Source organism: Anomaloglossus baeobatrachus, chromosome 5 (genome assembly GCF_048569485.1).
Source record: "Anomaloglossus baeobatrachus isolate aAnoBae1 chromosome 5, aAnoBae1.hap1, whole genome shotgun sequence".
NCBI lineage: Eukaryota > Metazoa > Chordata > Amphibia > Anura > Aromobatidae > Anomaloglossus > Anomaloglossus baeobatrachus.
Genome location: NC_134357.1, coordinates 265,203,693 through 265,230,345, shown reverse-complemented (window position 1 = coordinate 265,230,345; position 26,653 = coordinate 265,203,693). Strand labels below are relative to the sequence as shown.

General features: G+C 44.9%; 1 protein-coding gene across 3 annotated transcripts in view; it reads left to right on the top strand.

Annotated features, from left to right (window-relative positions):
* Positions 1–26,653, top strand: part of LOC142311209 (uncharacterized) — a 62,378-nt gene that overhangs the window by 13,198 nt on the left and 22,527 nt on the right. For 2 of the 3 annotated variants that reach the window (XM_075349406.1, XM_075349407.1), the window contains exons 2-5: positions 7,161–7,312; positions 19,007–19,192; positions 19,268–19,391; positions 22,758–22,921. In XM_075349406.1, the coding sequence (XP_075205521.1) occupies positions 7,205–7,312; positions 19,007–19,192; positions 19,268–19,391; positions 22,758–22,921 (582 nt within the window). In that variant the 5' untranslated portion in view covers positions 7,161–7,204. The remainder of the gene's footprint in view (positions 1–7,160; positions 7,313–19,006; positions 19,193–19,267; positions 19,392–22,757; positions 22,922–26,653) is intronic. The other variant, XM_075349408.1, reaches the window with a different exon arrangement.

Genomic DNA, 26,653 nt, shown 5'->3' with positions numbered 1-26,653 from the left:
AGTCCTCACCTGGTCTCTGGGTTGGATCAGTTCTCGGACCACGTATCGCCTCTGCAAGAAGTTTAATCTGCTGCTGCTGTTCCTCTTGCTGCTGCTGCTGCAACTGTTGTAACAACAGCCTATTGGTTTCCTGCTGGGCTTGTTGTTGTTGCTGCTGAGCATGCACCAGGTGTTTAATCACGTCCTCCATCTTGGGTGAATCAGCCTTGCCACTCACAGCCGCCTTCACCCAGGACATATATTGCTCCTGCCGCCGTCACACGTTGTTCCTGGGAACGATGCCTGCAGACCAACACCAAATGTAACAAGGCTACTCACTTGGCTGCGTGTTGAGGTAAGGACAGGAACGGTTTCATTAGAAAAGTCCAGCAGGTTTATTTTAAAAGTCTTATAACCTGCTTCAGCAGAAACATAAAGCAAGCCTTTTCGGCCACAAAGGTATAAAACAAAAAAAAAAAAACCCAATAAGTCCGTGTCACTGCGGGCGTGCCCGCTCGGCATAAACAGTCAACTTTCACACAGAGCTCCTCTCTGTTAGAGTCCAGCAATCCCCAAACACAGACACCCTATGAGACTCCTGGTCTCCTTTTATATCCACAACCAGACCCAGAAGTGGAGGTATGTGAGCAGCCAGACCCACCTATCTCTCCGGCTGCTCGTAAAACCCGGCCCTAATATTCTCCTAATATTCTCCCAGCACTACATATACTGGAGCTTACACCCGGGCTTACATTACAGAGGATAACCATCTCTGAGACACATACCTCCCATCGACTATAGGACCAGTAACCCTGTTACAGTGTCTACAAACTCGCACCGACCTGAGACAATACATCAACACAAAAACCAAAGCCGCAGCAGAAATAACCACAGGGTTTTTGTTTTTTTTTCTTTGAGGTTTAAGCAACACACCAACTGATCAATTTTACCATATAGTGAAAAAAGTGAATAAAATATCTCAAAAACAATAGTGCAATAGCACTTTTTCTTTTTTTTGCAATTTTTCCGCATTTGGAATTTTTTTTGCCGTTTTGCAGTACGGTATGGTAAAACTCATGGTTTCATTTAAGTGCAGGCATTTCCGCAAAAAACAAGCCCTCACATAGCAAGATTGACTGAAAAATAAAAAGTTACGGCTCTCAGAAGAAGTGCCAAAAAAATGGATAGCACAAAATCAGCCTGTTGTGAAAGGGTTAAACTAAAGGTATGGGCATAAAGTTGCCGTTCTGCTGATACAGGAGAAAAAAGTCATTAGTCAGCCACCAATTGTGTAAGTTCTCCCACTTACAAAGATGAGAGAGGCCTGTAATTGACATCATAGGTAGACCACAACTATGAGAGACAAAATGAGAAAACAAATCCAGAAAATCACCTTGTCTGATTTCTGATTTGGCAAGAATTTTTTTTGCAAATTTTGGTGGAAAATAAGTATTTGGTCAATAACAAAAGTTCATCTCAATATTTTGTTATAAATCCTTTGTTGGCAATGACAGAGGTCAAACGTTTTCTGTAAGTCTTCATAGAGTTGGCACACAGTGTTGGTATGTTGGCCCATTCCTCCATGCAGTTCTCATCTAGAACCGTGATGTTTTGGGCCTGTCGCTGGGCAACACGGACTTTCAACTCCCTCCAAATTTTTTCTATGGGGTTGAGATCTGAAGACTGGCTAGACCACTCCAGGACCTTAATATGCTTCTTACGAAGCCACTCCTTCGTTACCCTGGCGGTGTGCTTGGGATCATTATCATACTGAAAGACCCAGCCACGTTCCATCTTCATTGCCCTTGCTGATGGAAGGAGATTTGCACTCAAAATCTCACGATACATAGCCCCTTTCATTCTTTCATGTACACTGATCAGTCGTCCTGGTCCCTTTGCAGAGAAACAGCCCCACAGCATGATGTTGCAACCCCCATGCTTCACAGTAGGTACGGTGTTCTTTGGATGCAATTCAGCATTTTGTCTCCTCCAAACATGACGAGTTGTGTTTCTACCAAACAGTTCTACTTTGGTTTCATCAGACCATACGACATTCTCCCAATACTTTTCTGGATAATTCAGATGCTCTCTAGTATGCTTCAGACGGGCCGAACATGTACTGACTTAAGCAGGGGAACACGTCTAGCACTGCAGGATCTGAGTCCCTGTTGGCGAGTGAGTTACTGATAGTAGCCTTTGTTATGGTGGTCCCAGCTTTATGCAGGTCATTCACTAGGTCCCCCCCAACCCATGTGGTTCTGGGATTTTTGCTCACCGTTCTTGTGATCATTTTGATCCCACAGGGTGAGATCTTGCATGGAACCTCAGATCAAGGGAGATTATCAGTGGTCTTGTATGTCTTCCATCTTCTTATTATTGCTCCCAGAGTTGATTTTATCACACCAAGCTGCTTGCCTATTGCAAATTCAGTCTTCCCAGCCTGGTGCAGGGCTACAATTTTGTTTCTGGTGTCCTTCTACAGCTCTTTGGTCTTCAACATAGTGGAGTTTGGAGTGTGACTGAGGTTGTGGACAGGTGTCATTTCTACTGATAAGTTCAAACAGGTGCCATTACTACAGGTAATGAGTGGAGGACAGAGGAGCCTCTTAAAGAGTAAGTTACAGGTCTGTGAGAGCCAGAAATCTTGTATGTTTTTAGGTGAATAAATACTTATTTTCCACCATAATATGCAAAAAAAATCTTGCCAAATCAGACAAAGTGATTTTTGGATTGTTTTCTCAATTTGTCTCTCATAGTTGTGGTCTACCTACCAATTACAGGCCTCTCTCATATTTTTAAGTGGGAGAACTTGCACAATTGGTGGCTGACTAAATACTTTTTTTCCCCCCACTGTATATTAGGTATATTAGGTACCTTTAGTGTAGAAAGCCGCAGCCTGGTTGTTCTTCAATGATCCTTATGCGGGCTTCACACGGTACAATCTATCATGCGATTGCACGAGCGATCGTACCCGCCCCCGTCGTTTGTGCGTCAGGGGCAATTAGTTGCCCGTGGTGCACAAAGTCGTTAAACCCCCGTCACACGTACTTACCTGCTGAGCGACCTCGCTGTGGGCGGCGAACATCCACTTCCTGAAGGGGGAGGGACGTTCGGCATCACAACGACGGCACATAGCGGTCGGCCAATAGAAGCAAAGGGGCGGAGATGAGCGGGACGTAAACATCCCGCCCACCTCCTTCCTTCCGCATAGCCGGCAGGAGCTGCGGGACGCAGGTAAGCTGTGTTGATTGTCCACGGGGTGTCACACGGAGCGATGTGTGCTACCCCGGGTACGATGAACAACCGGCGCAAAGTAGAATAAACAATTATTTAAAACTGAGCGACCTGTACACGATTCGCGATTCGTAACTGATTTGCGATCGTTTGCAGACGCTCATAGGTGTCATACGGGACGACGTCGCAAGCGATGCCGGATGTGCGTCACGAAAACCGTGACCCCCAACGACATATCGCACGATAGATCGTCTCATGTGACGCCCGCATTAGACGTTTGGGTGCCTGATCCTGATGACAGTTTCTCTTTAGTAATGAATGGAAACAGTGCCAGCATGAGTAACTTTCAGAATAAGCCTCATGTGTGGCTATATGGCTTTTATGCTATGTGCCCACAGGGCATTTTCTTTGCGTTTTTCCTTACTTTTTGTATCAATAAAAGCAAGGAAAAATCATCCTAGCAAAGTCTATCGCTGAAGAAAGAAGCAACATATCAATTGTTTTAGCGTGTTTTTCCAGCTTTTTTTTCCCCAATTGACTTCAATGGAGTCAGTGAAAAACGCAGGAAAAAACACATGTGTAATGCCCACGTTGCTCTTTTTTGTGCTTTTTTTTATGTTCTTTTTGACATCACTGGGGTTCCCTGCAATAGAGCTGAGCAATCCTGATAGGCAAAGATCGGAAAAAATTGTACGATGCTTGGCTGGATCGGAATAGGACATCCGATAATTTACCGCAAAAGATCTTGCCAAGGATCGGTAAATGATCCGATGGCAAAAACCATCATCTTCCTGCCCATCACAGCCATGTCAAGTATTGGCATGGCTGTGATTGGCCACTGTAAAAAAAAAAATAAAGGCATATAAATAAAGGAAACAAAAGCAGTACATACTTACATAGTCCACCAGCTGCAGCATTACTTCCGGGCCCAGCAATTATCTCTAATGAATATTCACTGCTTTCCCCGCCCACCGGCATATCTTATTCGCTATATTCAGACCCCACTCCCAGACAGCGTCTGTTGATTGGTTAGAATGACGGGCGTTGTCTCTGGGTCTAATATTGGGGTATAAAATAAAACGATTGGTGTAGAGTCTCCCCCTGTATTGATACCAGCACAGATAAAGCCGGCTGCAGCCCCCAGCCGTGCGCTTATCTTGGCTGTGTAGCAAAACAAGAGGAACCACATGCAGTTTTTTGTTTTTTTTAAAGTATTTAAATAATTTTAAAAAACTGTGTGCGGACCCCCTAATTTTGATATTCAGCCATGATAAAGCCCGACAGCTGGGGGCTGGTATTCTCAGTCTCGGGAGTCGTACGGTTATTAGGCCGCCCCCCAAGCTAAGAGTAGAAAGCTGCAGCCGCCGGGGACTGTCGAATCCATTAGATGTGACAAGCCCGGCGCTTAATCCGGCTCTTACCAATTGCCCTGGTGCGGTGGCAATCGGGGTAATATAAGAGGTTAACAACAGCCCACAGCTGTCACTAAGCTCTAGATTAGTGATTGCAGCATCTATGACATCCCCATCACTAATCTGTAAGTAACAGTAAATAAACATAAACACTGGAAAAAAATTCTTTGAAATAAAAGAAAAAGTAACACCCTCTTTCACCACTTTATTAACCCCAAAACACCCTTGAAGGTCCGACGTAATCCACACGAGGTCTTACGAAGATTCCAGCACTGCTACATCTGAAATTACAGTACGTGGTCATGGAACATGACTGAACGCTGTAACTGCAGGTAGAGATTGAGCCACGATTAGCGGGGACGTCACTCAGATTAGTGACAGTTACAGCTGGACGTTTACGTGTGACCAGAGGTAACCTGAGTGACATCATAAGGTGAATCGCGTCATTCCGGCGGAGCACCGTGGTTTCCTGCAGATTCACTGGCATGAATGTCACCTTGTTTCCCCTGCAGCTAGGCCTCGCGGTCTTTACTGCGGGACTTTGCTTGAGGGAATTTCGGTGACGTAGGTGCCCTGGTCTGTGAGGCGATCCGTAGTTCAGTAAGTCTGGGTTGTCATGGTGATGACCAAGGTTTACTATGGCAGGAATCAGGCCTCCCTTTTCCTGCCTTCTGACTGCTGCGAACACACTGATCATAGAATTCAGGGGGTTAAATTGCCGGGAGCGGCACGAGCATTGCTCTGAACAGAGAGAGTCGGGTCCCGGTTACAGCCGGAGACCCGGCGGTGAGCACAGGGGTACGGTGCTTGAACCCCCGCGGTTGCCATGACCAAAAAAAGTATGAAATAAAGCATGTGAAAATCCTGAGATGATACAGGCTAGGTGGAAAATATTAAACAAACCCGGAGGACTCCAACAAATATTATAAGGTTTTGCAACATGATACCGAGTTGAGAGACTGCGACCGTCATCAGGTTATCGTGTTGACGATATAAGAAAGATGTGGCTGATGTATTATTTAATATTTTATTCATACATACAAAAGTAACTACAAGTAATTGTAATTTGATGAAAAATTTCAATAAAAACAGACTTCTCATATAAAGCATGTGAAAAAATATGAAAACATGAAAAAACACAAATGTATGAAAAAAACACATTTTTTTTCTGCAGCTTTTTTCCTGCCAAGACATGCTTTTTTTGTGCTGAAAAAAGCACTGTGAGCACATAGCCTTAAGGGCACTTTACACGCTGCGATATCGCTATCGATTTCGCTAGCGAGAGTACCCGTCCCCGTCGGTTGTGTGTCACGGGCATATTGCTGCCCGTGGTGCACAACATCGCTAACACCCGTCACACGGACTTACCTTCCCTGCGACGTCGCTGTGGCCAGCAAACCGCCTCCTTTCTAAGGGGGTGGTTCGTGCGGCGTCACAGCTGCGTGACATGGCAGCTGTCCAATAGAAGCGAAGACACGCCGCCCACCTCCTTCCTTCCTCATTGCCGGTGGACTCAGGTAAGGAGATGTTCGTCGTTCCTGCAGTGTCACACATAGCGATGCCGCAGGAATGACGAACAACCAGCGGCATGCACCACCAACTATATTATGAAAAGGAGCGACGTGTCAACGATCAACGATTTTTGACGTTTTTGCAATCATTGATCATCGCTCCTAGGTGTCACACACAACGATATCGCTAACGACGCCGGATGTGCGTCACAAACACCGTGACCCTGACGATATATCATTAGCGATGTCGCAGCGTGTAAAGCACCCTTTAGCTGTACCCTGCTTTTTCATCAGTTTTTTCCACTACGGGTTCTATCTCCTAAAAAGAACCTCTTGCCAAGTCAAAAGTGACCAGTTTTTGCTCTGTTTTATTCTTTCTCCCTTGAATTTTTGTTTTGTTTGTTCTCTATACGGTTGCAGAAATATGGCCATTTCTTATTTAGTGCTTACTTTTTATGGTGTTATAGTAATTTTTTAGTCCAAAATGTTAGTGCACAATCTGTACATGAGGGGTATTTTTCTGTAGGGAAGGTGGGACTTGTTCTGCCCTTATGTTCATATAAAAAAAATCTTTCTAAAAACGTATCCAAAATTTGAGATCTACCTTCTGAGTAACCGCTTACAGCTTACAATGGGGGTTATAGCAGTTCTTTGTGAAATTGTTAAAGGAACAAAACCTGAAATCAAATTTTGAATTGTATTTTATTTTTTTCCTGTACTTAACATGAATATAGGAAATTACCGTAGTACCAGAATCACTCCAGATTCATGAAGAGGCACATTACCTATATATAGTTGTTGTCACTTTGATTTTGCCTGTGATAATATTGAAAAGACTATTGAAATGCCCAAAAAACAGAAATATTGTATATAATATCATATTTTAAATCTAATGACGTAGAAATAAAAAAAAAAATCACATTTTTAAAGAAATAAATATTTTATTTAAAAAAGGACGCTGATTCCCTTTAAATATATGCTCATTAATTTATTTTCTTTTATTTATGTGTTTCTATTCTTACAGAACCAGAGCATCTATGCTGAAATTATATTATCACTGTGCAAGACATGGTCCTCTCCTTGAGCGACCCCCTAAGGATAGACATGGGCCAAAGCAGAATTTTCAAGAATATATTGAACTTTACTTGGGACATTATCTTCCTGCTGGTTGGAGAGGTGAGGAATTCTGGTGGGAATTGTGTAACATGATATCACACTTCTCTTTATTAATGGGAATCAGTCAGCAATAGCGTCCAACCCCCCCTCTCCACAAACCACATCAATGGGAATGCAGGTCTTTGAAATGTTAATCCACTATATCTACACCATGTTCCAAATTATTATGCAAATTATATTTTTTTTCTGATTTTTCCTAAATGGTCGGTGCAAATGACAGTCAGTCTAATAAAAGTCATCACCCATTAGAGTATACATATAATTTTATTGAAGAAACCTCCCAATAATAACAGTATAATCTTTAAAATTAAAAAAACTCAAAATGCACTGTATCAAATTATTAGGCACAGTCGAGTTTCTAAACATTTTATATGTTTTAACACTAGAACTACTGGACTCGTGACACCTATATAGAAATACATAGTGCAAAGTAGTCAAAATGACTACCTCAGTAGTTCTAGTGTTAAAGAACTGAAAATGCTGATTTATGGAATTTGCAGCATTAAGAGGTCACATTCACTGAAATAAAAAGCGATTTAAATCCAAATCATCCTAACAGGCCAAGTTACATGTTAACATAGCAACCCAAGTTCTTTGATATCTCCTTCACAATTCTTGCACCCATTGAACTTGTGAGTTTTGGGAGAGTTTCTGCTTGAATGTCTTTGCATGATGTCAGAATAGCCTCCCAGAGCTGCTGCTTTGATGTGATTTGCCTCCCACCCTCATAGATCTTTTGCTTGATGATACGCCAAAGGTTCTCTATAGGGTTGATGTCAGGGGAAGATGGTGGCCACACCATGAGTTTATCTCCTTTTATGCCCATAACAGCCAATGACACAGAGGTATTCTTTGCAGCATTAGATGGGACATTATCATGCATGAAGATGATTTTGCTCCTGAAGGCACATTTCTGCTTTCTTTATCGTTCCTATGGGAGACCCAGACCATGAGACCCAGACCATGGGTGTATAGCTACTGCCTCCGGAGGACACACAAAGTTACTACACTCAAAACGTGTAGCTCCTCCCTCCTAGCATATACACCCCCTGCTAGCCAGACCTAGCCAGTTTCATGCTTTGTGTCAGGAGGATCACACACACACATGCATCCTTTTTTCATTTTTTCATTTTTTCTACAGATTTGGAAGAAAAGCGGGTCCACTGGACCCCCGGCATGTCCCTTCACACCCCCCTGGTGGCGGTGCTGTTAAGGTTGATTCAGGGCAAGAGCCCTTCATGCCGCGCTCCTTCACCATCCCTTAGGGGCTCTGGCTTGAAGTTAGAGCCAACACGGTTCTCACTGCCTTGCAGGAGACCGGCCTCCATCCGCAGCCCTTTGGCAGGACCCTGCTGGACGGAGCACTGGACCCCCACCCCACCAGGGACTGGACCCTGCGTCTCAAAGCTAAGTATAGAGACGTTATTCAGAGGGTCCTTCTGCAATGTGGGGCACTTTATTGGGGGGACAGTGATTGACTGACTTTGATAATGCTGCTTTTACTGTGTTTCCGGCCGGTTCCACGGTTTTTACTGTGTACCGCGCCGATGATGCCTGATTTTCGGCCGCATGCATAACTCTAGGCCCCGGCTTCAGCCGCGGCCTAGTTTTCGTTTCGTTCCCCTGCATGTCAGTCATGCAGGGGGACGCTGCAGCGCCGCCCAACCGCCGCTCTGCACAGGGGAGGACACTCCTCTCTGAGGAGAGGATTCCCTCCCCTGTACATCTCCTTAGCCCTCCGATTCCCGCTCCTGGGTTAACCCCCGCCCTCCCCCCTCACTCTAGCGCCATTTTCTCAGCGTTCTTAGTACGCTGATCGGCGCTGGCTGCTCTGCAGTGCAGAGGGAGTGGATATCTGGCTGGGGGTCCAGGCTTGGAACCTGGGGGGGCACTCACAATAGCGGCCTGATAAGTCACAACCTCTGGTTGTGCACTTTTTATACACTATCAGGGCATTCTGAAGGAGTTAATTCTTTATTTTAGAACCTCCTCCTCAGCAGCATGTCTCACTAGGAGCAAAGCTCCAAGGCTGTACACTACATGCTCTGCATGTAAGCTTATATTGCCTGAACCGGCCCATACTGTAATGGTTCTTATGTGGTGGTGCCTCAGCCTGGAGTCGCCCCAGGCTGAACCCCACCTCTGCAGCAGGTCTCACAGAGCGAGGCTGCAGGCTGTTTTTATTATCCACTGCTGGTGGGCTCGTACGACGAGCTCATAACCACTGTGGCCCCTCAGCTTGGAGGCTCATTCATGGTCCCTCCAGCTGCTCCGGGTTCGGTGGCTGACCCCTGGGGGAATCTTTTTTCCAGGGGTCGGCTGTCCCGGCATCTGCTGAGCATGCAGCCCCCTTCTCAGGGCGTGTTCTGCTTGCTCAGCAAAGCTCACAGACCCCGTCCTCCTGACAGGGAGACGCAGGGTCCCCTGTCCTCCCCGTCCCGCAGCTCCGATACGAGCTGACTCACTGGACGAGGAGGATATCTCTATCAGGGGCTCGGACGCTGCTTTAGGTACTTTAATCCGTCCGTAGGTGACGCGGATGCGAATGATTGGATTGCGTCCATTATACTTGTATTGGACCTCCATCCGCCTGTATCAGGGGAGTATTCCCCGCTGGCAAAAGGCATCAGTATACCTTTAAGGAGTGTGTTCCTTAACCACTCCAGTTTTCAGGCCGCTGCGTCCAAGCCCGCAGCCTGTCCTGCAGATCCCACAGTGGGGTTCTGCTGCCTGTCTCCCCCTTCCATCAGAGGTGGTCAAGGAGTGTACTCATTCGCCAAGGGTGGCCACTCCGGTGTCTAGACTTTCAGCCTGGATAGTTGTATCAGTGGCTGACGGCACCTCTATAAGGATCCCACGGTACATTAATTTTGTACTGTACCTCAATCCGCCGGAGTTACCTTATCTAGGTGAACACACCGTGTGTTCCTTAAACCACTCCAGTTTTCAGGCCCCTGTGACCAGCCCAGGGTCCGCTCTGACAGTCGCTTCCCATGAAGCGTGATTCTGAGGACTGTGTTTCCCCTGTCCACCAATGGTGGTCAAGAGGTGGGCTCATTCACCTCAGGTGGCTCAGCCCGGACCGTTATGTCAGTGGCTGATGGCTCCTCAGAGGAGATGCATTCCCTCACAGGGACTCTATGCCCAAGACGGTTGCCTGAACTTCCAGACTTCAGTCTTTTCATCCTCTGCCAAGTCTGCCATGCTGGACACCGCACGGCGGTGGTCTTGGCTACTTTCCTCGCTATCCGCAGGCTCCTGTGGCTTCGGAAATGGAAGGCAGAGGCCTCTATAGAGGGTCCTTACTGGGCTCCCCTTTGGTGGGACCAGTCTCTTCGGAACCAACTAGATGAAATTTAGGAAGCTCTCGGCGAGGAGAGTTCTTCCTTGCCACAAACCTAAACCAGGGAACCTGTCCAGGGCAGGAATCAGTTGAGGTTTCGGTGGTTGCCGTTCCTCCATCTGATCGTCCTCTAGCTCGGCCTAGGTTCATAGAACCAATTGGCTTGAAGCTGCGTCTTTAGAAGACCGCAGGAGATGCTGCCACTTAGTCAGCTTCCTCCGAGCTATCTAGCCGCCAACCTCCTCCTGGTTGGTGGCAGGCTCTCTCCACTTGGCAACGTATGGTTCTAACACGTCTCCGTTCAGTGGGGGCGGGATTATATCTCCCATGGCTACAGGATAGAATTCTGTCCGCCCGCCAAACAGATTTTTTCCGTCACCTCTCCCGGCTCCAAGGCTTCTCACAGGCCGTGCATTTCTTGCAGGCCAATGGAGTAATTGTACCGGTTCCCGACTGGGAACGGTTCTGAGATTTTTGTTTAAATCTATTTCCAGTCCCCGAACAGGGCGGTGCCTTCCGGCCTGGATCTTTAGCTTTTCAAGCATGGTCAGGTGTGGCGTTTTCACATGGAGTCTCAGTCTTGTTCCGTGTGTTTTTTTCACCGGACCAATCAAGAACCCAAGGAGATTCCCTAGCAGCCATCGGCATCAGAGATGCCTTTCTGCAGGGGTCAATCGCAGGTGCACACCAGCGTTGACTACATTTTGCCATCAGAGTGGTCCAATTCGTGGCTCTTCCCTTGCGGTTAGCCACGGCCCATCGAGTATTCTCATGGGGCTGCTGTGATTAGGGTCCTGCACCCCTAAGGATTGGCAGTGATCGTTTGCCCTGGACGGCCTTCTTCTCAGGGCTTCATCCAGTGCAGACTCTTAGCAGAGTACTTCGCTTACTCTCGCCACTCTAACCTATTCGGGTGGCTTGTCATTCTGTTCAAGTCCACTCTGACTTCGAACCAGAGGTTCTCAGGGACGCAATTCGAGACTCTGTCGGCTCTTGTGAAGCCGCTCTTAGTCGATCAGTAGTCCCTCCGCTGGCGGTCGACGTCGTTCTATCAGACACCAAATACAGGTGCTGGTCAGACGGTGGCGTCAATGGAAGCGATTCCTTGCCCGCCTGCGTCCTCTGAGACTGGATGTTTTCCGCTGTACACGCGAACTCCCTCCTTCCACGGTGTGGTGGCTTTGCCACTGACCGGGGGCTTGTTTGCAGTGGTGGTTTCGGCCACTCTGTCTCAGGGACGCTCCTTCCTGGCCCCGTCCCGGGTGATCCTCACCAGGGTGCTGGTCTTTCCGCCTTGGGAGCAGTATATCTCCACCGCGGAGCGCAGGGCGCTTGGACTCTGTCCGAATCAGCCCTCTAGATCAATAGGCTGGAAATCAGAGCTGTATTCTAGCTCTCTAAGCCTTCACCATCTGTTGGCGGCTAGGCACATTCGAGTTCAGTCGGATAACGTGACAGCGTTTTCCTACGTCAACTTCCAGGGCGGGACATTCAGCCGCCTGGCAATCTTGGCGCCTCAACATTCTTCAGTGGACAAGGGACTCCTAGTCCACCGTATCCGCAGCCCACATCCTAGATGTCAAAACTGCGAGGCAGACTATTTCAGCTGTCCAACCGTGGTCCACAATCCTCAGGTTTTGCAGTAGACACACTGGTTAATGTTTGATCCAGCTTCGCCTCTATCTCTTGCCCAGAGGCCTGCGCAAGATCAGTAAAAAAAAAAAAAAAAAAAAAGAAAGGGGACGTCGGGTCATTCTCTTACTCCAGACTGCCCCAGGCAGGCTTGGTATCCTGACCTGCTCCTTCTGTCCGTTGGGTTGCCATGGCATCTTCCGGACCGTCCAGACCTTTTCTCAAAGGTCCGTTTTTTTCCGTCAGAATTCTGCATTCTCAGATTGACGGCGTAGCTATTGAGTCCTGGATCTTAGCGACTTCTGGTATCCTTCCTGAAGTCATCTCCGCTATGACTCGAGCTCCAAGGTGTCCTTGGACCCTTTTTAGCCTTGCCGACCCTCCTGTCCCTTCCACAGTCCGGTCTACAGCTAGGACTATCCCTCAATAACGGACAGGTCTCGGCTCTGTCAGTATGTGCCAGCGGCGTATCGTCCGGCTGGCTCCGGTGCGCTCCTTTAAGGGCGCGTCTCACATCATTCCGCCTTTCCGGCGGCCTATGGAACCCTGGGACCTTCATCCGGTCCTCCCGGTTCCCGGAAACCCCCCTTTGCGCCTCTTAGGGAGGTTTCTTTGTTTCATCTTTCACAGAAAGTAGTCTTTCTAGTGGCTATAATTTCCCGCCAGGGAGTTCTGGCTGCACTCTCTGAGTCACCCCCTTCTTTGGTCTTTTGCATCAAGACAAGGTGGTCTCCGTCCGACTCCGGACTTTTTTCCCTAAGGTGGTTACTGCTTCCACCTTATCCGGGGCAATTTTCCTGCCTTCCTTTTGTCCGGCTCCTGTTCATCGCTTTGAGGAAGCGTTGCATCTCCTGGATCTGGTGCGGGCGCCCCGGATCTATGTGTCTCGCACCGCCGTTATTAGGCGGTGCACCTCTCTCTCTGGTACTGACTGCTAGTCAACGTAGCGGTCTCGGTATCTAAGCCGACCCTGGTTCGTTGGCTTAGGTCGGCCATTTCCGAGGCCTACAAGGTACTCAAGTGCCTTCCCCGCCGGGGATCAGAGCACATTTGATCAGACCGGTCCGTGCCTTTTGGGCTTTCAGGCACCAGGCTACGGCTCAGTAGGTCTGTCAGACTGCAGCTCGAATTAGTCTGCGTACTTTTTCGAAGCTCTATCCAAGGCATGCTCTTGCTTTGGCAGACGCGGGCTTGGGCTGACGCATCTTTCAGGCGTCTGTCGCCCATTTGTGAAGTTGGGTTTTCCTGCTTCTCAGTTGTCTGTTTATTCCCACCCATGGACTGCTTTAGGACGTCCCATGGTCTGGGTCTCCCATAGGAACGATAAAGAAAAAGAGAATTTTGTTACTTACCGTAAATTCTTTTTCTTATAGTTCCGTCATGGGAGACCCAGCACCCTCCCTATTGCCTGTTGGCAGGTTTCTTGTTCCGTGTGTCTTCACCGGCTGTTATTGTTGTAAACAGAGATCCCGGTTCTTCCGGATTTTCCTCTGTCTCTTCTTGTGGGTGGATGTCCTCCTTCAGCTTTTGCACTAAACTAGCTAGGTCTGGCTAGCAGGGGGTGTATATGCTAGGAGGGAGGAGCTACACGTTTTGAGTGTAGTAACTTTGTGTGTCCTCCGGAGGCAGTAGCTATACACCCATGGTCTGGGTCTCATGGTCTGGGTCTCCCATGACGGAACTATAAGAAAAAGAATTTACGGTAAGTAACAAAATTCTCTTTTTTTGTACCATGGAAGAAAGTTGTCAGTCAGAAACTCTATATACTTTGCAGAGGTCATTTTGACACCTTCAGGAACCCTAAAGGGGCCTACCAGATGTCTCCCCATGATTCCGGCCCAAAACATGACTTCTCCACCTCCTTGCTGATGTCGCAGCCTTGTTGGGACATGGTGGTCATCCACCAACCATCTACTACTCCATCCATCTGGACCATCCAGGGTTACTCGACGCTCATCAGTAAACAAGACTGTTTGAAAATTAGTCTTCATGTATATCTGGGCCCACTGCAATGTTTCTGCTTGTGAGCACTGGTTAGGGGTGGCCGAATAGTAGGTTTATGCACCACAGCAAGCCTTTGAAGGATCCTACACCTTGAGGTTCGAGGGACTCCAGAGGCACCAGCAGCTTCAAATATCTGTTTGCTGGTTTGTAATGGCTTTTTAACAGTTACTCTCTTAATCTAATGAACTTGCCTGGCCGAAACCTTCCTCATTCTGCCTTTATCAGCACAAACACGTATGTGCTCAGAATCAGCCACAAATCTCTTCACAGTATGATGATCACGCTTACGTTTTCGTGAAATATCTAATTTTTTCATCCCTTGATGCTTTTCGGCAGCAGAGAGATCCTTTCCTTTCCCATGTTACTTGCAAACTATAGCCTGCTTAATATCGTGGAACATCCAGTTTCTTCGGCGCTCTATTGGGAGACCCAGACGATTGGGTGTATAGCACTGCCTCCGGAGGCCACACAAAGCAATTACACTAAAAAGTGTAAGGCCCCTCCCCTTCTGGCTATACACCCCCAGTGGGATCACTGGCTCACCAGTTTTCTGCTTTGTGCGAAGGAGGTCAGACATCCACGCATAGCTCCACTGTTTGTAGTCAGCAGTAGCTGCTGGCTATATCGGATGGAAGAAAAGAGGGCCCATATGGGGCCCCCAGCATGCTCCCTTCTCACCCGCGGTGGTGCTTGTAAGGTTGAGGTACCTATTGCTGGTACAGGGGCTGGAGCCCACATGCTGTTTTCCTTCCACATCCCCTGGAGGGCTCTGTGGAAGTGGGATCTTGCCGGCCCCCAAGCCCTGGGGCCGGGCTCCATCCACAGACCCAGAGAACCTGCTGGATTTGGAGCGGGAGTGCCGTTCAGGGACAAGGCGCTGGTAAGCGCAAAGGGTCGCAGGCTTCTAAGGCCACCCTGGCTCGATGGATCAAAGAACCAATTCTTGAAGCCTACCGTGCTGCTGGGCTTCCGGTTCCATCAGGGCTGAAGGCCCATTCTACCAGAGCCGTGGGTGCATCCTGGGCATTACGACACCAGGCTACGGCTCAACAGGTGTGCCAGGCAGCTACCTGGTCGAGTCTGCACACTTTCACCAAACATTATCAGGTGCATACCTATGCTTCGGCGGACGCCAGCCTAGGTAGAAGAGTCCTGCAGGCGGCAGTTGCCTCCCCGTAGGGGAGGGCTGTCTTGCAGCTCTAACATGAGGTATTTCTTTACCCACCCAGGGACAGCTTTTGGACGTCCCAATCGTCTGGGTCTCCCAATAGAGCGCCGAAGAAGAAGGGAATTTTGTTACTTACCGTAAATTCCTTTTCTTCTAGCTCTTATTGGGAGACCCAGCACCCGCCCTGTTGTCCTTCGGGATTTTTGGTTTGTTTGCGGGTACACATGTTGTTCATGTTGAACGGTTTTCAGTTCTCCGATGTTACTCGGAGAGAATTTGTTTAAACCAGTTATTGGCTTTCCTCCTTCTTGCTTTTGCACTAAAACTGGTGAGCCAGTGATCCCACTGGGGGTGTATAGCCAGAAGGGGAGGGGCCTTACACTTTTTAGTGTAATTGCTTTGTGTGGCCTCCGGAGGCAGTGCTATACACCCAATCGTCTGGGTCTCCCAATAAGAGCTAGAAGAAAAGGAATTTACGGTAAGTAACAAAATTCCCTTCTTTCCTTTTATTGGGCTCACCTGGCAACTAATTATCACAGGTATCTGAGATTGATTTCAGTGATCCAAAGAACCCTGAGGCTATGTGCCCACGCTGCGGATTTTGCCGCGGATTTACCGCGGATTTTCCGAAAATCTGCAGCAGCGGCACTTCCAAGCCATTTCAATGGCATTTTGGAAATGCTGTGTCCATGCTGCGGATTTTTCCGCGGCGGATTTGCCGCGGATTTTGATCCGGAAAAATCTGCAGCATGTCAATTATTGTTGCGGATTTTGTTGCGGATTTTGGGTATAGAATGGAGGAAAAAAAAAAAATCCGCGGCAAATTCGCGGTAAATCCACGGCAAAAATAAGGTGCGGATTTGCCGCGAAAGTCGCGGATTTTCATGCAGAAAAATCCGCAGGTACATTCTACCGTGGACACATAGCCTGAGACACAAAACCATCAATGAGTTTCATTGAAAAAAAAAATAAAAATGAGTTGCTATGACACTTAAATCCAATTTGCATAATAATTTGGTACATGGTGTATATGTTGCTGTATTGTGGAGAAATTAGCTTTTTTTTATTCATATGCAAATGAAGCGTTAAAGGGGTTATCTGGAACTTTTTATTAATTTATTATTTTTACTATGAACATAAGAACTGACAGGTAATTGCAAACTATGTGCCTGTTGTGCCCGTTACCAACCTCTGCTGGCATAGGGATGCAAATCAGCATGGCACCAACAGAGCAGCGTGGAAGAGCAAGCAACTGACATGGAGCAGCTGAATCGCCAGCAGGAGCGGTTGGTGTCCCCTCTGAGCAAGTGCTGGTTAGAACTGGTAGGTAGTTAGCAACTTTTTTTAGGTCCATAGTTAAAAAATCCATAGTCCTGGATAACCCCTTTAATTGCTATGTCACACCCAGTCTTTGCCTTTAAGGTGGTTTCTTTGCCTAGTACGAACCCCTTTAGCTTCATTGATGGCTCACTGCTTGTGTGATGTAAGGTGACAGGCAAGGAAGTCAGACAGTAAGCTATCAATGAAGCTGGAGGGCAGGGAAATAATTCTGTGAGACAGAGGCTCTTTAACCCCTTAACGACCGCAGGCCGTAAAATTACGTCCTTGCGGTCATAACGTTACTGCCCGCGGTCTGCCGGCGGCAGCATGCCGCGATCGGCACAGATCTCAGCTGATTTTCACAGCTGAGATGTGTGCCTGCTAGGCACGAGCAGAATCGTTATCTGCTCGTGCCGTTTAACCCCTTATATGGCGCTGTCAATATATGACAGCGCCATTATAAGCGCGATCGCGGTAAAGTTTTACTTACCGCCCGATACCGGAAGTCACGTGACGCGATCACGTGACTTCCGATAGTTGTCATGGTAGCACAGGGTCATGTGATGACTCCTGTAGTACACCTGACTTGCTTTCACTTTCGCTGTGCCAGATTCACAGCAAAAGAGAAAGAGAGCGTATCTGCTATTTACAGCCTTGTAGCTGTGATCAGCAGCTACTGCAGAGCGATCGGATTGCTGATCGCAATAGCCCTCTAGGGGGACTAGTAAAATAAAAAAAAAAGTAAAAAAAAAAGTTTTAAAAAATTTTAAAAAAACCCCTAAAAGTTCAAATCACCCCCCATTCGCCCCATTGAAAATTAAAGGGTTAAAAAAATTAAAAATATACACACATTTGGTATCGCCGCGTTCAGAAACGCCCGATCTATCAAAATATAAAATCAATTAATCTGATCAGTATATGGCGTAGCGGCAAAAAAATTCCAAACGCCAAAACGACGTTTTTTTGTCGCCACAACTTTTGTGCAAAATGCAAAAGAGGCGATCAAAATGTAGCATCTGCGCAAAAATTGTATCGTTGAAAATGTCAGCTCGAGACACAAAAAATAAGCCGTCACTGAGCCATAGATTCCGAAAAATGAGAACGCTACAGGTCACGGAATATGGCGTAAAACGTGCGCCACTTTTTTCGGACAAACTTCCGATTTTTTTTTAACCCCTTATATAAAAGTAAACCTATACATGTTTGGTGTCTATGAACTCGCACTGACCTGAGGCATCACACCCACACATCAGTTTTACCATATAGTGAACACTGAATAAAATATCTCAAAAACCATAGTGCTATCTCACTTTTTTTGCAATTTTTCTCCATTTGGAATTTTTTGCCGTTTTCCAGTACACTATATGGTAAAACTGATGGTTTCATTTAAAAGTACAGCTCGTTCCTCAAAAAATGAGCCCTCACATGACCATAGTGACTGAAAAATAAAAAAGTTACGTCTCTCAGAAAAAGAATGGCGAAAAAAAAAAACAGAAAGCGAAAAATCGGCCGGTCGTGAAGGGGTTAAAGATTACCGTCTCTTTAATTTTTATTTCATAAATATATAGTACACAGAAAAATAAGTAACTCTGTAATATATGTTATCAGACAAATTTGTTTCCATCTTTGCCAAAATTGATCGGTCAGTATCAAGTTGGCAGTTGTTATTGATGAGATTCTATTTAGATAGAATCACTCACTCTAGCTCCTCCCTCTGCCTCTAGCTCCACCCTCTGCCTTTAGCTCCTCCCTCCTTCCGTCGTCATAGAATCTCATCAGTAACAGCTGCCACCTCCAATCTCAGTAATGGGAAATTCTTCACTGAATACAGATTTCACCTCCAGAATTGAGAATTTTGATAATGACTGATCAATTCTGACAGAGAAGGAAGCATTTTTGTCCCATAAGATACATTACAAAGTGGCTTATTTTCATGTGTACTATTCATATATGAAATATAAATTAAAACGAGGGTTACGCTTCAAGTGCTTTAGTCATGCGAGAGCACCTAACACCTAATTTGCATATGAAATACAATTCTTGAGATTGCGGCTACCGATAGAAGACATAAAGGTGCTGATGGATTTACATTTAAAAACTTGCAGGCCCATATGGATTCGGTTTGGGAGGGTTGATCTACTGTCAGATTCCCTCTCCCAAAAAACTAGAGCAATTAGACTTTGTAGTCCTGGGTAGATATGCAGTCATATTAGTGTTTCATACACAGGATTACACAGTTGTGAAGAAGACATCTGAGGAGTTTGTCTCTACTAGCCATCCTTGTGTGTTAGGAGAAAGGAGTAGGAGCAAGAGTCCCATCATGGAGTCTTCCGCTAATTCAATGATGCAATGTAGAAACAAAAAGAAGATAGTAGATATCGCCAGCAACATAATTGAATTGGTGACGGGAGAGGTGAGCACTAGCATGACATTATGTGGGCAGGGGTAATGTGTGTCCGCATTATAACTGTATTATTGTGTTTTATAGGTTTCTGTAAGATGTCAGGATGTCGCAGTCTATTTCTCCATGGAGGAGTGGGAATACATAGAAGAACACAAGGATCTCTATAAAGACGTTGTGATGGAGGACCATCAGACCCTCATATCACAAGGTAAGAGGAATAATTTGGAGGGTCACCTAAGGTATGTCTCCCCTTCCATCATCTAGTAATGAATTATACACATATTCAGTAATTGTGGAGTCTGTTTCTCCTTCAAGAAAGTCAATCAACAGAAAGTAGGTAGGAGAGAACTCCGGCACTCTTAATTACCCCAGTAAGAGACTCAAACGTATATAATGATCAAATTGATTATTTATTCAGAGGCAAAAAAAGTCCATAAAAAAACGTTTCGACCTAATTCGGTCTTCTTCTGAAAGGACTTATCTACATATAAGATACAAACAGGAAAGCAAGACGTAAATTATCATGTACAGTACATTTGTTCCTTTGTAGGTATCCAGTATTAGTTAATTATAGGACGGCATTCCGAATATATATCTCTGAATGATATTATATACATTTGATCTCCATATCTATAACGATACCATTGCGGTAGGTCATAATGTTAGTTTGACAACAGTCTTCGGTCATTCCTATAATAAAATTTCCCTTCTTTGTAATAGAAGAGCTGATTGAAGTAATGATTTGGTGAAGTCCTTTCCCTTTGAGGTCATTTAGACGTCCGTAAGAAATATTTAAAATAATTAAAAAACCCTCAGATTTTCTTCAACATAACAGGTAATTTACCTATAACAGTGACATGATGTTTATTACTTAGTGAATAAGCTTTAATAAAAGGTTCATGAAGAATCAAAGCCCTTTCATTATAAAATATTCTCTGTATAGACATGGATTTTTTTCTTTAATATCAGGTCTATCTTGATACAGTGGATCCATATAGGAGGATCTTACACAGGAGGATCATAGCTCTATCCTGCATCTCCTACTGTACATAGGGTAATCATACAAATTAGTCCATTCAGTCACTTATCCCCCTTGATTTTCATTTTCACTCACAGCAAGGTCATGCTGTCCATCATCACATAAGTAGTTATAAGGATTTCTTTGAATATAAAAAAAGAATCCTTCTCACTTTTATATCACCTTCACTATTCTCCTTCACTAAATGGTTGTAAGGGTATTTCGTTTCATTATATAATATTCGTACTGTATATGATAATTTACGTCTTGCTTTCCTGTTTGTATCTTATATGTAGATAAGTCCTTTCAGAAGAAGACCGAATTAGGTCGAAACGTTTTTTTATGGACTTTTTTTGCCTCTGAATAAATAATCAATTTGATCATTATATACGTTTGAGTCTCTTACTGGGGTAATTAAGAGTGCCGGAGTTCTCTCCTACCTACGAATATATTTTTCTCCAGAGCACCTGGTTGGTGAAGCAGGGTCCTACCTTACTGGAATCAACAGAAAGTGGCTGTCTTTTTTTATTAAAAAATCACCATTCATTAAAAAAAAGTTTATTAAATATGCATGATTAAATGCATCTCAGATTAATATACCAGTATATAAAAGATCCACCTCTCCAGCAAGAGTTGCAACTAAATGTCCGGTTTGTGAGATTCCAGTATAGTTGTAATTTTGCCACAAACGTCATGACAGCATTTGGAGTCACACTGCGAGATCTTGTTTGTTATTATGAGAGCTTGCTGTTTTGGCTAAGAGAGTTGAACATTTACCCCTTCACGACATATAGTGTACGTTTCCATCATATGTCATGTCCCTGACATTGATGCAGGCTTGCATGCCGAGCTCTTATCTTTCCTGGCAGATGATAGCGGATTTCAGTGGCTGTTAATCTGTTAAATGCCGCTGTCAATCTCTGACAGTGGCATTTAGCCCCTTCATGACATATGATGTATATTTACATCAAAGGTCGTGTCCCTGCCTTTGATGCGGGCTCACACGCTGAAATATCAAAAAACTGACCCGCACATCCAACAAATGTGAATAGGTGCTAACTGAAAAAACATAATAACTATAAACGCATGCAGCTTCACACTGAAAAAGCCAAAAATGTACAAGGGAAAATATGGCACTGCATTACTGCAAAAGAGAGATATTTAGGTTATGTATTGGCCAATGCATGTAAGCCCGGAAACCAACGGCAAGGTATATCTCTAATCCGGGAACCTAACTTAAATGCCACTATCTAGGTTAAAAACATCCGTATCTGAGCAAAATGCCACTATTTGGATTACAAACCTCCATGTATGGGCAGCTAGGCTCCTGCTACAATGATTATGAACACAGCCAGGTCTTAGGGCGGAGTGCTCAGTCAGAAAAAGACTCACTAGATTTGTAGTCCAAATAGTGTCATTTTGCCCAGATACGGATGTTTTTAACCTAGATAGTGGCATTTACATTAGGTTCCCGGATTACAGAGATATACCTTGCCGTTGGTTTCCGGGCTTACATGCATTGGCCAATACATAAAGTAGATATCTCTCTTTTGCAGTAATGCAGTGCCATATTTTCCCTTGTACATTTTTGGCTTTTTGAGAATGCAACTGTATGCAGTTATAGTTACTATGTTTTTCCAGTTAGCACCTGTTCACATTTGTTGGATGTGCGGGTCAGTTTTTTGATATTTCTAGTGAGTCTTTTTCTGACTGAGCACTCCGCCCTAAGACCTGGCTGTGTTCATAATCATTGTAGCAGGAGCCTAGCTGCCCATACATGGAGGTTTGTAATCCTAATAGTGGCATTTTGCCCAGATACGGATGTTTTTAACCTAGATAGTGGCATTTAAGTTAGGTTCCCGGATTACAGAGATATACCTTGCCGTTGGTTTCCGGGCTTACTTGCATTGGCCAATACATAAACTAAATATCTCTCTTTTGCAGTAATGCAGTGCCATGGCTCACATGCTGAGCCACATCTTTCCAAGCACATGTCGGCTGATGTAATCTTATAATGTAATATTAGAATCTATAAGGAATTAGGGGGATATAAGCTAAAATGGGATTGTGTGTGAGGTCCAGCCATTATTATAATAAGGGTATTCAAGCCATCATGATCCACTATCTGTATATGTACAGATACAAAGTGCTACTGAGTGCATGGAGGGTGTGGAAACATAACAGAAATTACTAGATACTGAGGAAAATTTCAGAAACGGAACAGTTGGATGGCTGCAATGCTGTGATGGGCCTAGCCGTGAATTTTTCCATTATCTCTCTATCGCCATTGTGCACTGAAAGACGTTCCCATATGATATTTGACAGGGTAATGTAATCCTCATGCTTTTTGTGTATATTTAATACCGAGATGTCCTTTTTATAACATTTAGCGCTATCTTGTCCTACCACAGTAGTCTCACAGATTTGTAAGGCCCTTATAAATGCTATGATGGCATCTACACCACAAATTTCATTATATTGTTGGTGAATTTTTGGTGAACCATTGTGCTCTTTGGAGTTCTCTCTATAATGTTTTTCCTCTCTCTTTCTTCTTAGGTTGTTATAGTTCAGACTCTTCCCAGGAGAATTTTCATCAAAGTATCTTTTACAAGACAGAGGCCTTCTTGATTGACCCTCCGAAAATGAAAGTGTGCCAAGAGCCGATGGCAGAAAGGATACTAAACCTTTCCTTGATCATCATCTACCTGCTTACCAGAGAGGTGAGGGTCTGGGAGTTGTCACAGGATCTTTGGCTGCATTGCCTTAGTTAGGCTATGTGCACACGTGGTGTTTCTTTTGCATTTTTTCTTGCTTATTTTAATCAATAAAAGCAAGGAATAATCATCCCAGAAAAGTTTATGAGACTCGTGATTTTCTGTGCACATGCTGCTTATTTTTTTCCTTGAAGATTTTGTTGCTGAAAAAAGAAGCAGCATGTGAATTGTTTCTGCATTTTTTTTTTCTGCGTTTTTATAATCCCCTGCAATGCTTGATCACTATAGTTGACTAGAGCACAACACTTTGCCTCTAACACCGTGCACACAGCCTGGTGTGTGAGGCGATCCGTAGCGTTGTAACCTGGGATTGTCATGGTGATTGCATTCAAGAGACCTGATCGCCAGGGAGAGGTAAGCAATTCTTCTCACTGCCTCCTGCGATCGCACTGATCGCAGCATTCAGGGGTTAAATTGCCAGGAGGCACCGCTCCAAGCAGTAAAAGCCAGGTCCCGGCTGTAACATTAACCGGAGACCCGGTGGCGATCGCGGAAATACAGCGCCTGAACCCTCGCGATTACCACGACTAAAAAAAGCACCAAAAAAATGCAAGTGAAAAAAAACATGCAAATGCAATAAAAATGTGCCTTTTTTCCTGCCAAAACATGCTTTTTCGTGTGCAGTAAAAAAGCACACAAAACAGCAACGTGGGCATTTAGCCTTACTGTAACTTTTAGTGCAGTCCTGCCAGATCCAGGCGTGAATTTGAATGAAAGGCCTAAAGCAAAGAAACAACTTTTAGGCCCGTTTCACACGTTCGGCATTTCGCCTGATTGCCAAATCTGGCACACTCCAGTACAGTGTAATACTGTACAATGGCAGCGCGAAAAGCTCCGGTCACATGCTCCGTCACATGACAGCATGTGACCGGAGCTTGCCGCAAGGCCATTGTACTGTATACACTGTACTGGAGTGTGCCGGATCCGGCAATCAGGCGAAATGCCGAACGTGTGAAACGGGCCTCATCTCTCCTTTTTGCTTCCACCTCATTCCTGTATTTGCATAAACAACTATACTGATAAAAGATTGTCCCCTAAAATGCATTACTGGCCACAAATGCACAAATCAGAGGTGAATGTGACAAGTCTGTAAAATGTCAACATTTTTATAAGTAAAATAAAAAAAATAAAACACTTAAAAATGGCTTCAGTTTCCTAGTCTGCAGAAATGTTTATATTTGAGTTAATATCCTTTTTGGAAAAAGTTGTGAAGTGGAATAGAAAAATAAATTGACCCTGCCATTGTATTCCGGCTATTGTTCATACAGCCCTCCCTTTATTCTGCAGGGGAGTGTGATTGTATGGTATGGATGGCTCACTACTTTACAAAAAACATTAAATACCAAATAATTTCTGTTGTGATATTGTGAGGCCATGTGTTTTCTATAATATATCATAGGGCAAGGTGGCCAAAAGAAAGGTATTGTGGATCAATCTTTACAGCCTGTGCCCTGCAGGATAAATAGGGTGATATTGTAATATTTCAAACCCTTAAATGTTTGTGCTCTTGCCAATGTCTTTATTTATATTTTTCATGCACCAAAGGAAAAAGGGGAGGTTTTTTAAACTTTAAAACACCACTCCAGCATTTTTTATTTCTTTTTCAGTTTTGGAGTGGTGCTTTAAATGTAAGCCTCCTGCACCCTGTCATATACTCATCTTCTAAAACAAGAAGGCCTGCGGAGACACCATCACATGTTTCTCAACCCTGGCAGGAAACTAGCCAGGTCTTTCACCGGGAAGGAACAACCACGGGAAGGGCAGTCTCCAGTCAAGGAGACCACCTATGCCAAAACATGGTATCCATCCACAGACAGCTGTTTCGTTGTATTTGCCACTCATCAGTGTGGAGTAGGAAACTGGCTAGTGGGAGCATTGCTTAGTAGAAGACTACATAAGCAAGGATGGTTGACCTTAGGGAGATCAACATCCAACACCGCGGAGACACCATCACGTGTTTCTCAACGCAGTGATTCTAGAGCAATGCCCACTGGGATAATATTCAAAACAAGAAAGCCTGCGGAGACACCATCACATGTTTCTCAACCCTGGCAGGAAACTAGCCAGGTCTTTCACCGGGAAGGAACAACCACAGGAAGGGCAGTCTCCAGTCAAGGAGACCACCTATGCCAAACATGGTATCCATCCACAGACAGCTGTTTCGGGGTCTTGACTGGAGACGGCTTCACCTTTTACCGGCAGCACTCCGGTCCAGCGGCGCCATCTTCTACTTGTAACTTATGACTGGTCAAAAGTTACGTCACAAGCTATCAGTGCAAGTCTATGAGAGCCAGAATGAGGCTCTCATAGATTAATATTGATTTGTGATCTCGGACATGCTGGAGAAGCTGGCAGGTCACAATCACCGGAGATTGACTGGAGCGGCAGCGATAGAAGGTGAAGCCTCCGGAAAGTGAGTATAAGACAGGGGTCAGGGGACTTAGATTTAAACTAGCACTCCAGCGGTGCAATACAAAAATGTACGTGGCATAGGTTATCCTCAAGTCACTGCAGCTACACAAGGTTTAGAAAGACAGGTTTCACAGCAGTGTGATTAGCCTGCTTTAACCTCCCCACTCCTTTCGGAGAACCTCTTGTACCACTATGAAACTTAATTTGCAATTGTTTGATTTCTTATACAATACACTGAAAATAATTCTGTATTAGTCTATTAGTGATACTCACACTCTTAACTGCTTGGATGCTGTGGTTGTTATTGACTAGGCATTTAACCCCTTCACGACCGGCCGATTTTTCGCTTTCCGTTTTTTTTTTTCGCCATTCTTTTTCTAACAGACGTAACTTTTTTATTTTTCAGTCAATATGGTCATGTGAGGGCTCATTTTTTGCAGAACGAGCTGTACTTTTCAATGAAACCATATAGTGTACTGGAAAATGGCAAAAAAATTCCAAATGCAGAAAAATTGCAAAAAAAGTGCGATAGCACTATTGTTTTTGAGATATTTTATTCACTGTGTTCACTGTATGGTAAAACCGATGTGTGGGTGTGATGCCTCAGGTCAGTGCGAGTTCGTAGACACCAAACATGTATAGGTTTACTTTTATATAAGGGGTTAAAAAAAATTCGGAAGTTTGTCTGAAAAAAGTGGCGCACGTTTTACGCCATATTCCGTGACCTGTAGCGTTCTCATTTTTCGGGATCTATGGCTCAGTGACTGCTTATTTTTTGCGACTCGAGCTGACAGTTTTAACGGTATCATTTTTGCGCACATGCTACGTTTTGATCGCCTCTTTTGCATTTTGCGCAAAAGTTGTGGCGACAAAAAAACGTCATTTTGGCGTTTGGAATTTTTTTGCCGCTACGCCGTTTACTGATCAGATTAATTGATTTTATATTTTGATAGATCGGGCGTTTCTGAACGCGGCGATACCAAATGTGTGTATATTTTTTATTTTTTTAACCCTTTAATTTTCAATGGGGCAAAAGAGGGGTGATTTGAACTTTTATGTTTTTTTGGTTTTTTTTTATTTTTTAAAACTTTTTTTTTTACTTTTTTTTTTTTTTATTTTACTAGTCCCCCTAGGGGGCTATTGCGATCAGCAATCCGATCGCTCTGCACTATCTGCTGATCACAGCTTGACAGCTGTAAACAGCAGATACATGCACTTTCTGCTTCCCTGGCCTCCATGGAAAGCGAAAGTGAAAGTAGTTCATGT